The following is a 14,713-nucleotide window of genomic DNA, read 5'->3' as shown; positions in this document are numbered from 1 at the left end:
ATCCCCGCCCCTCCCCACCTCGTGCAACCCCACTCGTGTTAAAAGTCTCGGCCCAATCACATCCCTGTGCCAGCTGAAAGGTATTTATGCATCAAGTTGCTTTGCATGTTATTTTCTCGTGCCTCATCTCTCTCAGACTGTTGAGAGCAAATGCCAAACTGGGCTCCACGGGGCAGTGGATAACATCACTACATGTAAGGATGAACTTATGTACTGTAAAACATATATAAGCTAGAAACAATCTTCTCTTCGATCTCTAATCATACGGAGAGAATTGTTTCCTTTATCGTAATGTGCTTTGCATTAGATAAATGCATTTTTTTCCTACTTCGTGCCGTCACAGTTGATAAGCTAAATCGCTGGGGACAGGTGTTACTGTTCACAAAAACTGGCAGCTGATCGCTTCCTGTAGAAATGAAGCTATCGGGACATCGTTTTACCGATACGTCATTGAAGGCTTCAACTCTGTCATCAATGCAACTGTGCTTGAGTTTCTTTTTTGAGAAGGTCACGTTAATCTTCCACATGGAGTGAATTTCCTTGATATCAACTTGCCTTTTTACATCTGGTCTTAACTACTTTGTGTTGTTATCCCCCACCCTCACGCTCTACTTAGTAGCTCATGTAGGCTTTCATGAACTATCGGGGGCTCTACGTACTTCGTATCTGGACTCATCAATACTCTGAAGTTTATAGCGTAGGTACATTATTTTTAATATCGCACAGAGAGCATCCTGATTTACAGTGGTTTTTGATTAGTGCTGTCATGTAAGATCTTCTTTTTCTTGTTCTCTCTTTTTTGAAGAGATATGTCTGTTTTTTGGGGGGTTTATAACATTATCATCCTTGTTTTTCTGCCAACACCTTCATCCCAATAAAAGCATTAAATTATTTCCTTTACCTACAACTTCACGTTAATGCATTAACAGTTTTCATTTTCTCAGACCATCTGGCTATAGCTGCTCTCATACCATATAGCTGGTCAAATTTAGGCTTTATATTTGAATAACTGAAAATGCTATTTTCCTATGTAAGAAAATAAATTAAAATAAAAATAAAAAACTTTGGGGAAAAGCTGTGATATGTGACCTATAAGGTTTCAAGTCTAATTTAAAGGAAATTCTAACCGATATTTTAACAAAGATGCAAAGGTTAACCGGGTGACTTTTTTTTTTCTGACAGTATATGAAAAGCATTGTTCAACATTTTAGTATTATTTAAATACTATTAATATTATTTGAGTTATTTTTATTTAAACTTTATATGCTTTTGTCATTCTTATTTTTTTGTGTTTCTATTTTGTTTTGTATTTCTACTTTATTTTGTTCATTTCAAAATCTGGTTTCAATTTTCAATTAGGTTTTCAATTTTCATTTCATTAAAATTTTTACATGTCATTTCTGTTTAAATATTTCCATTTAGTTTTAGTCATTTTAGTACTTCAACATTTATTTCAATTAGTTGCAAAGGCAACATTTCTATTTTACTGAGTTTTTCATTATTTTATTTTGTTTCATTTTATTTCAGCACGAAAACTGCTAATTTATGTAACAAAAACAATGATTGGTGCAAAGACTTCAGAAAGAGAATTCCACGTATGCATAACTGGAGGCCTATTTAATAGACAATATAACTACAATTTAAAACATATAAAGCACACTACATTATAAAACATTTCTGTTTTTGCAAACCGGAGGAATAGGTCAAGTAATCTGTAAACACTTTTAATAATTCACATGGTTTTCTTTGTAATGCAGAGCATTTAATTCTGCCGAATTTTTATTGTTGGCGTTAGTGCATGTTTTAGGAGAATATCTGCAAAGAAGCATCCACAAAAACCTAGTAAAAGCGACAGTCACTGATCTTGTATGGCAGGAATCCTGGGCTTGTGCATTTATATTTTTTTCTGCAGAGATGGAATCTGTTTGGAAGGCAGGCTACAATCACACTTTTATTCTGCCACTCTTTAATACGCACTTTGCAAATGAGTATAAATGAGACAATGTTATAGGGTGTGGTCAATTTTGATCCAGTTGCATCAGAAGGGGGTGTGCACATACTTTTGGCTGTTTAGTGTATGGGTTGTTGATAATTGATATACGTAGTTATAAACATTTTATTTTGGTATAAGGGGAATGTTATATTTTCTGACCATTTATATTTAATCTCCTTTTACATTTTGCTCTCCACATATAGTCCTGCTGTATATTTAAAGAACACATAGTCCCAGTTTCACAGACACGGCTGTGATCAATCGGTGAAAGTTTCTTTCAGTGTAAACAGCTCAGTTTTAAATTTCAGTCATGGACTAGGCTTAAGCCATGTTTGTGAAACCTGGGGTTAGTCTCTTATCTGTCTGTCTGTCAATCATCTCTCATTTCATATCTAGCCTAAATGTCAAAGTGCAATCAAACTGAATGAGTATTATTTAATATTTAGTTTTTAACATTTCAATTTGAGTTTATTTCGACCCAGGAATAGCATTTAACATTGATCGGTAACGTAATGCATTTTAATATGGTCATAGATGAAATGATAAATCCATCATGAGATGACCTACATGCTTTCACTGCATTTTATTGGCTTCACTGCATTTTTCACGCAGCTGAACTTACATCTTCAGTAAGGATTTTAACGCTATTCAAACTGAATGGACCTCATTTCTTACAGATTCATAAAATCTGATGCTGGTTCTGGAGATTTATTCAGCGCTGTTGGAGTGACAGTGTTTTGTCTGGTGGGCTTGTTGCTTCCTGTTTTTGCATTATTGTGGTTGCAGCTAAAAATATGAGTAACTTACGTGAGATGCAGAGACTGTAACGTTAACGTATCCCTTTCTCCTTCTCTGGCTATTTTTTGTCGCGCTCATTATAAAAAATAAGGCATTAAACCGTTTTAAACAGTCAAATTTATATCAGCTCATGTTAGTTTAATGAGTCTAAAGTTTGCTAAGACTCCGTTAGCTAGCAGACTAGCGCGCTGTGCTAGCTGACCACCAAATCTTTTTACACGATGTAAAAATACAAGAAAACAGTCTGTAGTTTTTCTTTTCTTTTTTTTTTTCTTTCTTTTTTTGGCTTTAATCCGTCGGAATCCCACCGAGTCTGGACAGAAAAAAGCTTCTCAGGTGAGTTTGACAGACATTAGCTCGATGCTAACGAACGAAACTCAGGTTCTAACAGGTTGCAGTTTATAATTTTTGAGACATTTGAGTATGTTTTCAATCACTATTTAATTTGTTAACCTATTAAGAATTGTAAGAGAATTTGAAAACTAAAACGAATGAGAAATTATGTACTTTGACCCGTCTGGGCTGTTAAATGTACGTTAGTTGAATTGCGGAGGTTTTGCATTTAACGTTACTCCTATAAGTTACAACTCCTATTCATTATATAAAGTTTTATGCGAGTTTACATGGATCTTTTGGGGTTAAATACACATTTAGGATTTATTGTCAGAGTTTTGAAAACCTTGAGTGCTGGAATTTTAAGTTAAACTCAAACAAAGGTATGTGTGTGTGTCTCAATTTAAAGTTTTATATAGTATTCTGTATGGAAATATGAAATATTCATTATAAGAAGACATCTAGGATCAAAACCATTCAGGTGTAAGTGTAAATTTAGTGTTTATATTAAATATCCAGATAGGTGTATATGATGGCAACATACACCATTACACTGAAATGAAATTTATTTTGAACTTAAAGGTGCCATAGAATGTAAAAATCACTTTTATAACTTTGAACACAGTTGTGTGGCCGCAGTGTGTGAAAACATACAGCCTATAATGGTAAAAATCCACCCACTCATTGTTTTATAATTGAAAAAAATCATAAACATTCTCTCCACACCATCAGTTCCAGACTATGATGACATAGTCAATGAAAGTCCCGCCCATTTATTACACTCTCTGCCCTAGTGGCATATAAACAGCGGTCTGCCATTACTGTTCTCTTGCTGTAGCTGCCGGAGGTACAATGTCAGCGCCAAAGAGCCATTAAAAGTGTTGTGTGTTGGGATGCACCAACGAACATAGCAGTCTCTATAGTCCACTGAGGCGTGGTGGTTAACTTTCATTTTTTAAGGAAATGTCCCGGAAAAAATGTCCTATACTTTGTGCTTACATTTTACACCGGACTGACTGCCTCACAAACGGGGCAGTTTAGCGCTGGATTTGTGCAAAGATTGCTTCTGAATTATTGAATCAGTGCATTCTATGGCACCTTTAAAAGTGTAATTATGTAAAAATCTAGGGTCATTTAAGTCTTTAATAAAGAAAAATAAGCAAAAACAATCTAATTTTTGCCATTAAATTAAGGATGCACAATTGTCACATTTACAGTATGCAAACACTATCATCATGCAACAGGCCACAATTTTAAGTTTTATATAATTGGTGATGATTTCTAGGTTCATTTTGTCCTGAACTCTTTAAAATTCCCAGACGTTGTCTCCTACAGTCTGTGGAAAGCTGTCACGTCTCGCCTCTGTGTTTCTATATTTATGTGTTCTGTTCTGTCAGATTGTATGTGGGAGACTTTTTTTCACACTCTTTGGCAACTACCAGCTGGATATCGGATGAGTCAGGACAGATTTAGTTTTAATTTAATCTGCTTACACACACACAGTCGTCCTGCACTCTCCGCATTGCCAGGATTACGCTAAAGTCCAGTACCATTTGGTATTTAATATAGTGCGCATATTTACCATGTTTTTGAACTGACGTTCTATGTTTGGTCTTTTAAAATATAAGGTTAATAGAATACTTAGTGTAAATAATACTTAGTTACTTAGTGCCATTTATTTGCACCCATCTAATTTATGTAATCGCATCTTGATTTTGATTTTAGCCTCTGTCAGGATATTTGCCGGAATATGCCGTGACGTGTCGGTCAGGCTGTGAGCGCGAACAAGATCCCAGAAGGTAACATTTCCCCCAGGTCTGTGAAATAGAGAAGACATGGACAGCTCAGTCACCCTGTGGCAGTTCCTGCTGCAGCTTCTGTTGGATCCCAGCAATGACCACCTCATCTGCTGGACCAATGAGGATGGAGAGTTCAAACTGTTGCAGGCGGAGGAGGTGGCCAGATTATGGGGTGCCCGCAAAAACAAACCCAGCATGAACTACGACAAACTTAGCCGGGCTCTGCGTTACTACTATGACAAGGTGTGTATTGTCAGCAAGTATTTGAAATATCTCAGTAGTCAGCAGCATTTCATTCACTCACCTAAATATGTTGTTCCAAACTGATGATGAAATATGTGGATGGGGCTTGTCAAAATACCATCATAAAGGTAGTCTTGTAATCAATATTCCATGTCTTTTAAAGCTGTTTGATAACTTTATGTAGAGCAGACTAACTTTTTTTTTCAGTTTTCATAGATAGTCATGCCTTCCATGATTGTATTTTCTAATAATATTTCCAAGGGGCAACATGTATATAAAAAATAGCAGAGGACCTAGAACAGATCCTTGTGGCACTCCATACTTTACTGGTGAAAATAGAGATTACTCCCCGTTTATATAAACAAAGTGGTAGTGATCAGACAGGTCAGATCTAAACCATCTTAAAGCCTGCCCTTGAATATCGATCTATGAGTATGTCATGAAAGTGTCGAACGCAGCACTAAGATTAAGTAAAAACTAGCAATGAGGTGCAGCGTTGGTCTGACGCAAAAAGCAAGTCATTTGTAATTTTAGAAAGTGCAATTTCTGTGCTATGGTGGGGCTTGAAACCTGCCTGAAATTCTTCATAGAGATAAAAAATTTCGCAAGAAGGGGCACAATTTAGCAGACGCAACCTTATCCAAATTTTTAGACATACAGAAGATTTGAAACGGGTCTGAAATTTGCCAGTTCACTAGGATCTAGTTGTGGTTTCTTAATTAGAGGTTTAATAACAGCCATCTTAAATGGTTTTGAGACATGACCTAAAGTTTAAGTGGACATCCATGACAAGTGGAGTCCTACAAGGCTCAATTCTTGCACCGCTCTTGTTTAGCCTGTATATGCTCCCACTAAGTCAAATAATGAGAAGGAACCAAATTGCCTATTACAGCTTTGCTGATGATACCCAGAATTACCTAGGCTTATCTCCAAATGACTACAGCCCCATTGACTCCCTCTGCCAATGCATTGATGAAATATAACAACTGGATGTGCCAGAACTTTCTTCAGTTAAACAAGAAGTCTTTGCATTTGGAAACAAATACGAAGTTCTTAAGGTAAATGCATACCTTGACTCTAGGGGTCAAACAACTAAAAATCAAGTCAGGAATCTTGGTGTGATTCTGGGGACAGACCTTAGTTTCAGTAGTCATGTCAAAGCAGTAACTATATCAGCATACTGTCATCTCAGAAACATTGCAAGAATGAGATGTTTTGTTTCCAGTCAAGATTTGGAGAAACTTGTTCATGCCTTTATCACCAGCAGGGTGGACTATTGTAATGGTCTCCTCACCGGCCTTCACAAGAAGACCATTAGACAGCTGCAGCTCATCCAGAACGCTGCTGCCAGGATTCTGACTAGAACCAGAAAATCTGAGCATATCACACCAGTCCTCAGGTCCTTACACTGGCTTCCAGTGTTACATTTAGAATTGTTTAAAGTACTTTTACTTGTTGGCCTAGGACCTGAATACATTGCAGATATACTCACTGAATATAAACCTAACAGAGCACTCAGATCATTAGGATCGAGTCAGTTAGAAATACCAAGGGTTCACACAAAACAAGGAGAGTCCGCCTTTAGTTATTATACTGCCTGCAGTTGTAACCAGCTTCCAGACGAGATCAGATGTGCTTAAACATTAGTCACATTTAAATGCAGACTCAAAACTAATCTGTTTAGTTGTGCATTTATTGAATGAGCACTGTACGATGTCCGAAATGATTGTACTATATTTTATGTGTAATCATTTTCTATTCTAAACCGTTTTAAATCATTTTAAACCTTTTAAATCATTTTTCTTCTAAATCATATTTCTGATGTTATCTATTTTATCAGTGAAGAAATTCATGAAATCATTACTATTAAACTGTGAGGGAATATTTAGTTTGGGTGGAATCTGGTTTTATTTGTTAATCTAGCTACTGTGCTAAATAAAAACCTTTGATTGTTTTGATTTAGCAGATGCTTTTATCCAAGGCCGCTTACAAATGAGGACAATGGAAGCATTCAAAATCAACAAAAGAGAAATTATACACAAGTGCCATAACAAGTTTCAGATAGCTTAAAGCAGTACATGTTGCAAGTTTTTTTTTTTCATAAATATAATAAATAAAAAGAAAACCGAATAGGAAAAAAATAGAATAAGCTAGTGGTAGAGGACTTTTTTTTTTTTTTTTTTTTTTTTTTTTTTTTTTTTTAAGTCTGTGACAGTGATTTTGTGCCTTTTTGAGTTGGCACAATAAAGTGATGTTCACATGCAGAATGCAAGCTTCTAGAGGGCACATAAGTCTGAAGTAATTAATTTAGGTAAATGGGTGCAGAGCCAGTGCTGGTTTTGTAGGCAAATATCAATGCCTTGAATTTTATGCGAGCAGCTATTGGTAGCCAGTGCAAATTGATAAGCAGAGGTGTGACATGCATTCTTTTTGGCTCATTAAATATTAATCTTGCTGCCACGTTCTGGATTAATTGTAAAAGTTTGATAGAACTGGCTGGAAGACCTGCCAAGAGAGCATTGCAATAGTCCAGCCTGGACAGAACAAGAGCTTGTGCAGCATGTTCTGAAAGAAAGGGTCTGATCTTCTTGATGCTGAATAAAGCAAATCTGCAGGACCGGACAGTTTTAGCAACGTGGTCTGAGAAAGTCAGCTGATCATCAGTCATAACTCCAAGGTTTCTGGCTGTTTTTGAAGGAGTTATGGTTGATGTGCCTAACTGGATGGTGAAATTGTGATGAAACGATGGGTTTGATGGAACCACAAGCAGTTCTGTCTTGGCAAGGTTGGGTTGAAGGTGATGGTTCTTCATCCAGCAAGAAATGTCTGTTAGACCAGCCGAGATAAAAATAACAGTTAGCTAAAAACAAGATAAAAGTTCCATATTAAAGATGGAACTTGGAAAAATGCTTAAAGTAGAAGTCTACACTCTATTAGAGCAACTTTCTCATTTTAAATATTCAGCTTTTTCATCAACTATTTCAAAACAAAGTTATAACCTTAGATTATAATTTTTAAATATGTCTAAGTTAACATGGAAAAATATTATTAGGGAAAACTGTGTAAACGGAATAAACAGCCATTTTATGTATTTTTTTTTTTTTTCATTTGTCATTGTGGAACTTGCTTGTTCCAGTTCAGTTGATTTCACTTCATTGTATGTGGGGGAACAAGCAGTGTGAATGCAAATAAATTATCTGTGATTATGATAAATTCTAACTAAATGATGTAAAATTATATACAAATATAATATTTTATAAAAAAAAAATATATATAAATTATAAAATAATTATAGATTGCAATTAAAAGTTATGAAATAATTATTTTTCATTTTTTGAACGAGATAATCTTACAGGCTTTTGATTCGCCCTGTAAACACTGTTGTGCTCAATATTTAAATCAGTGTTTATTATAATTGCTACTCATCACCCCCACACTCCTCCATCAGTTTTGTTGTTGTAAACACACAATCAAGTCACGCTGAACTGAACCAAGAGGGTCACCGAACCCTTGAGTGCAGTAAGAAAGTCATGGCTTCTCACTAGTAGTTGATTCTTGAGTGGGAACCGAGGGTTTGGTGCCTCATTTTGGCACCACAGGACAAGAAGTATCATTTTCCACATTCTTTATGGTCTCTTAACACTGGTTAAAAATGTGCATGCGAGATGTTTTAGTTGATTTGTTCGGGTGACTGCCTAGATATATTTTTAGTTGTCTTTAGGACAAAGTCATTCATTAACTATGAATTTTCTCAAATTTTCTGTTTTTTTTTTCTTGCAGAACATCATCAAAAAAGTAAACGGACAGAAATTTGTGTATCGTTTTGTATCGTACCCTGATATCCTAAAGGGAGATGTCATGGCCAGAATGGAGGGTGCAGACGGCGTCTCAAACGGACCTCTGCCCCTTTCCGACAAACCTGCAAACGTCTCTAGGGATAAAGACAGCAAAGCTGCCCCAGACAGAGGTGCAGGAACACCGGGTCAGTCCAAATCGTCTGGTCGGAATGACTATATCCACTCTGGCTTGTATACATCCTTCACGTTGACCTCTCTGCAGTCGGGAACGCAACTTTTTAAATCCATTAAGGTTGAAAATCCAGGAGAAAAGCTAATGGAGAACAAGGCAGCCCAGGAGTCGCCCCAGCCACCCACTGTCATTAAATTTGGGGCCATGCCACAGAACAGACACCCCACTCCGTCTGTCATAGAACTTCCAACACAACCCACCCAAGTTCCACTGCCCGTTCCAGCAGAACCTGAGGCCGAACAGGCCGGCGTCTCGCATGTTGAGAATCCCACCTCAGAGAATGCCATGATGGGCTTCCCGCTCTCAAGAATCTCTTCATCGCCACTCACACGTTCCCAGTCACCCTCCTCTTCTCCGATGACAGATTCCCAGGAGCTGGTGATTGACAGTGAAATTGAGTCCCTCTCCTCACAGCCTTCAGAGTTACAGCTGCAGGTATGACACTTAGTGCTGATGCCCACTTGTGCAGTTCTGCCTCTGGGAAAATCCAATAAAATATAAATCTTGTGGGAGGGAAGGTGGTGTGTCAAATTCTAGAAGATAAGCTAGCAGCTTGGAGGAGTTTTTACTTCACATTTGCTTTTTTCTGAACCAGATACATGCACAAGTAGATTTTAAAATGAATCTGAAATCTTTAGGCTTCTCACGATCCTCCTGTATTTTGATTCAGAGAGTTGCTGTTGCAAAACGATTCTTTATGAGATTCAGCTTTTGGTGGCTCTTCTTAGTAAATACAACGCCACCTCAGAGCCAGCCAGTGTGTGATTTGTGTTGTTTTCAAATGCAGGCAATGGCTAAATTAGATTTTGTGTGGAAAATTTGGTAATATTTTATGTTTATGTTGTTTAAAATGTAACAAATTGTAGCATGAATAGGACTTGAATCATTTCAAATTAGAATGTAATAATTTTCTAAATGAAGAATGTGTATTGTAAACATTAAGTGTTCATCTAAATCTTATTAAAATTCTGCAGTGTATTGACCTCGCAAACAGAAGAACATGCCCATCTTTCTCTCCCTGTCTTGATCTGTCAGGACCAGCCCACCTCTGTTTCCAAGGACATTGTTCCAGTGTCTGAGATGTCTGAATCTCCACTGCGCAATCTCAGCGGAAAGTCTAAGAAACCCAAAGGCCTGGAGTTGATGCCCACACTGGTGGTGACCAGCTCTGACCTTAGCCCTCTCAATCTGTACAGCCCATCCATCCCTACGGCCTTACTGCAGGTCAGTCTCCTCCTGACCTCCCCGTCTCACATGGACAATGCTGTTTTCTTTTCTTTGCTGTCATTCATTTGTTAGACTCATCAGACCATCAGCACATTCGGTGTCTGGTCACATTATCTATCCGTCTCACTAAAGCTACATTATATCCTCTTGTGCGGTTATTTACTGTTGCTGCCTCATGTCTTTATTAATTAATATTAAATTTCCTACAGTTTAAAAATACCTACAATTTAAAATGCGTAATATGTTTGCAAATGAAAAAAAAAAATACAACCACAAAAATAAAAAGACCAATGATCATCACCTTCTCTGAGGGTGTGTTGTTTAAAAGAAAATGGCCAATTACAACCAACATAGTTTTTTTTTTCTTTCTCTAAATGTGATCCACTTTCCTGCAGAGTTTAGCTCTAACCCTAATCAAACACTCCTAAGTTTGCTAATCAATGTCTTCAGGATCGTTAGAAAATCACAGGTAGGTGTGTTTGATTAGGGTTGGAGCTAAACTCTGCAGGAAAGTGGCTCTCGAGCCAGATTTGAGCATCACTGGATTAATGGAATTAGGAAACACTAGAGGGCAGTAGTGCACCACTCGAACTCTTGATGATGTGCCTGGAAGACACTCATTGGCTGTTACATGATAGTGATCATATGGTGAGGTTTAGCTGGATGCTGCTTTGACGGATCACCTCGTTAAGACTGCACAATCTTTGCATTTACGAGCACTCATACAGCCAGCCCCAGAGGATCAACCTCCTGCTGTCTCTTCAGCGAGATGAAAGATGAAATGCACTATAATATAAATCTATTATTTATTGTTTTCGGGGGAAATGCAGCACCCTTGCCCTGTGATTAATTCTTATTGCTTCTTAAAGTCTCATTAAGCTACTTTTAATTAAACATTTATATTTCAGGGTTATGCTTCTTGCAAATGCTGTGTGCCACGAGCATTTGGAAAGGCGTCTTTAATGAATACAAGCTGGAACAAGAGTCATATTGTATATATGTCTGTAAAAGTTCCCATTTGTTGCAGACACCCATGCTGCTCACACCCAGTCCACTTCTGTCCAATATCCATTTCTGGAGCACACTCAGTCCGGTGGCACCCCACAGTCCCGCCCGGAGACAGGGCACGCATACCCTCTTTCAGGTGAGCCCCTTGAAATTGTTTACTAAGGCTGTTTTCACACTTGGTCCAAAATTAAATTTGGTCCCAACGTCCTCAAGATTACAATCACATTTTATGATTTGGATTCAAATCACATAATCTGAGAGTACAACAGATATTCTTTTCACCTAGAAATGGTGCTGGTGCTCAAATAGCCTGTAATTCCACTGATTTGAGCCAGAGAAAATCAGAGCTTTAGTGAAAACAGCTTTGTTGAATATAATGGGAGTGATGTCTCCTAATTTGCTGCTTATTAATAGTTAGTAAGGTAGTTGTTAAGTTTAGCTATTGGGTAGGGATAGGGATGTAGAACATGTGACCCTAAAACACAAGACCAGTCTGAAGATGCAAGAGTATATTTGTAGCAATAGCCAAAAATACATTGTAAGGGTCAAAAGTATCGATTTTTCTTCTTTGAGTTAATGAAAACAACACTAATAAAACTACCTTTAGACACAATGAGATGTTCACAATAAAATCACAATATTCCAAAAAGGATTCTTTCAGTTTTTTTTTTCATTCTGTTTCTTTTCCTTTTATCAGTTTCCTTCTGTACTGAGTTCTGCGCAGTTCTCTGTTCCCGTGTATAATTTAGACGGCACCAACACGCCCGGCCCTCTCTCACCCGACCCACAGAAGACATAAGAGGGGGACAAAGACCAGCAGACTTCATCTTTGCCTCATGTTCTTGATTGATAAACGCAGGATAACCTCATTCTTTTCACCTGATCTGGCACACTTCAGTAAAAAAACATCTTTGACCGCCATTTAAGAGCATCCGTTTGACTCTTGAACCTTTGTGATGTCACTGAAATTTTTCCCTGGGATGTATATCAAGCCATCAGATACATCAGTAAATCTTTCGTTTCTATTTTTTAATGCGCTGGTCTTCAGGGATTGGCTCTAGTGTGACTAAAGCAGATGGCTGTTGATCTGCACAGCTGCCAAAATGGGATTTCATCGTAAAGCGTCCGTTGTTTGATCATTAGATTAGGATCTGGATTGATTTTCCTTGTGTTCAGTTTCTTGAGCTTAAGACTTCGATCAGACGCGGAAGAGGTTCTCATGTGACGTCAGCACCGTGTGTTTGTACAGCAAGATCCTTGTTCTGAATTGGATAAAGAGGGATCATTTTGTACATAATCCAACAAGTTCACCTCATCTCAACTCATGTTTGCCTTTTGTTTGGGAAGTCCTCAAACCTGCCTTGCCAAGCTAAACCGCCCCTTTGCCTTGTGATTTTGATAATGGTGACCTCTGTTTTATCTTGTACTTTTCCTCATGCTGCACTTACTGCTTTGTATTTAAAGTGTTCTGTAACCACATAAACAGCACTTAGATGAAAACAAGCTGCACTTACTAGGGCTTTTGCTCCTATTCGTGTTTACTAGCCATCCAGAACAGTGGTGAACTAGTTGGCTTATTTTATTAAATTAATGTCACCTGTAAAGCTAGCTGTGCAACCCTCAAACAAGCTCCTGACAGCATTTTATTATTCGAGAGCCACATGAACACAATCACTTTAAGCAATGATTGCAATCAGAATCAGCAGAAGTCAAGTTTATTTGGGATAGTCCACCAAGTCATTCCAAACCTGCATGTCTTTCTTTTTTATGAGGAACACAATCTTCTGGAGAACATCCATGCAATGAAAGTCAACAACATTTGACCCCATTGACCTTCATTCTGAGACACGTGATACAAAAAATATCATCATTTGTGTTCCATAGAAGAAAGAATTCATGGAGGTTTGCAACAAAATGACGTTTCATTCATTTTTGGGTGTACTATCTCTTTATGAATATTGAGTCTAACATTCTGGACGTTCTTGATGTGACCCTCATCACTGGAAAGCACATTTTAAAGTGACATCTTCTAGCATTAACCCCATCTTTTCTGGTGCTTTGAGCATGATGCACATTTTTGAGTAGGGAAGATTGGCATCGCCCACGCTGCAATGCTTGATGGCGACTGTCTAATGAAGCGTGTTTCCAAACACGCCCCAACGCCATTGAACCATTACCGTAACACCACCAGATATGCCACTGCGGCTATGCTTATCATGCAAATCTTTTCCTATAAACCATTTCCTTCTCTCTGAAAGACTGGAAGCCATTAGGCCCCAAGGACTTGCTTTACTCCAATAGACTGCAGATTCACCATTAATCTAATGGAGCGTACACAGCATAAAATGGAATGGAACGGCACCGGCTCAGTGCTTAAAGCCTCATCCCACCATTAGGATAGTTGGATTGCTGGAGATCGGTTGGATGCGTACCGTAACTGGATGGCTGGCTGTAGAGCCCGGGCCAAATACTCAAAACCATTCCTGCATTTGTCAGCTTTCCCGGAGTTGTGCAAGATTCAATCCCCCAGCAGAATGCAATCTACCTTGGACAACAAGGCAAAGCTGTTTGTAATGCCCAGTCAGAAGTGTCTGTCCTTATTGTAGCGGGTTAGCATGGTCCAGTTAACCTCTGCGGGTAGATTAGACCATGCATTTTTCTCCATTGATTTGCTTTCAGAACTGCCATGTGTTTTTGAAGGCAACAGATATATTTGAGTGTGCATTATAGTTAATACATAAAAAAATAGTGTATAGTAGACCGTTTTTGCTTTAATTTTAGTGTAATAAATATGAGCACTAGTGACCATAAGAGACTTTATTCAGAAGTCCCTAAACTTTTGCACAATAGTGTGTCATATGTAATGTATAATTTAAAAGAATCATTACTACTAATTGTAAAGTAGTTTTTCTGATCAGGCTTTGTATAGAATACCCAAACAAGTCCAGTGGAGTTTGTACTCTTAAAGAGAATTGAATATTGCACAACTGCAGTAAAGATCACTGTCTGAACCAAATACTGCAGCCACTCTTTGCAGTCCTCATTTGTTGCCAATGCAGTATCGGTGTGTTGTTGTTGTTTTTTTATAGAGCGTTTAATCTCCAATTATAAAACAGTACAGGAAATTAATGTCCATATGTTGCACAATATAAAATTCTACCTCTAAGAGTCTTAAAATCAACAAGCCATGATTTATAACTGACATGCAGTAGATGCAAAACTGGAACAAGGCTTAAATGCTGACATTCAAATTGCAGAAACCGAGCTCTGTTAGTCCCTCCCT

The 14,713-nt window shown here is 37.8% G+C and overlaps 1 protein-coding gene across 1 annotated transcript; it reads left to right on the top strand.

The window, feature by feature from the left end:
* The first annotated feature begins 2,041 nt into the window (after positions 1 to 2,041).
* On the top strand, positions 2,042 to 14,200 carry LOC132126438 (ETS domain-containing protein Elk-4-like). The gene is made up of 6 exons (XM_059537685.1): positions 2,042 to 3,127; positions 4,850 to 5,166; positions 8,947 to 9,630; positions 10,231 to 10,419; positions 11,450 to 11,566; positions 12,128 to 14,200. The coding sequence occupies exons 2-6, from the start codon at positions 4,960 to 4,962 to the stop codon at positions 12,227 to 12,229; spliced, it is 1,299 nt and encodes a 432-aa protein (XP_059393668.1). The 5' UTR covers positions 2,042 to 3,127; positions 4,850 to 4,959; the 3' UTR covers positions 12,230 to 14,200.
* The last annotated feature ends 513 nt before the right edge of the window (positions 14,201 to 14,713 follow it).

The sequence above is a fragment of the Carassius carassius genome, chromosome 44 (genome assembly GCF_963082965.1).
Source record: "Carassius carassius chromosome 44, fCarCar2.1, whole genome shotgun sequence".
NCBI lineage: Eukaryota > Metazoa > Chordata > Actinopteri > Cypriniformes > Cyprinidae > Carassius > Carassius carassius.
Note: the sequence above shows the minus strand (reverse complement) of the source record. Positions and strands in the feature narration are given on the sequence as shown.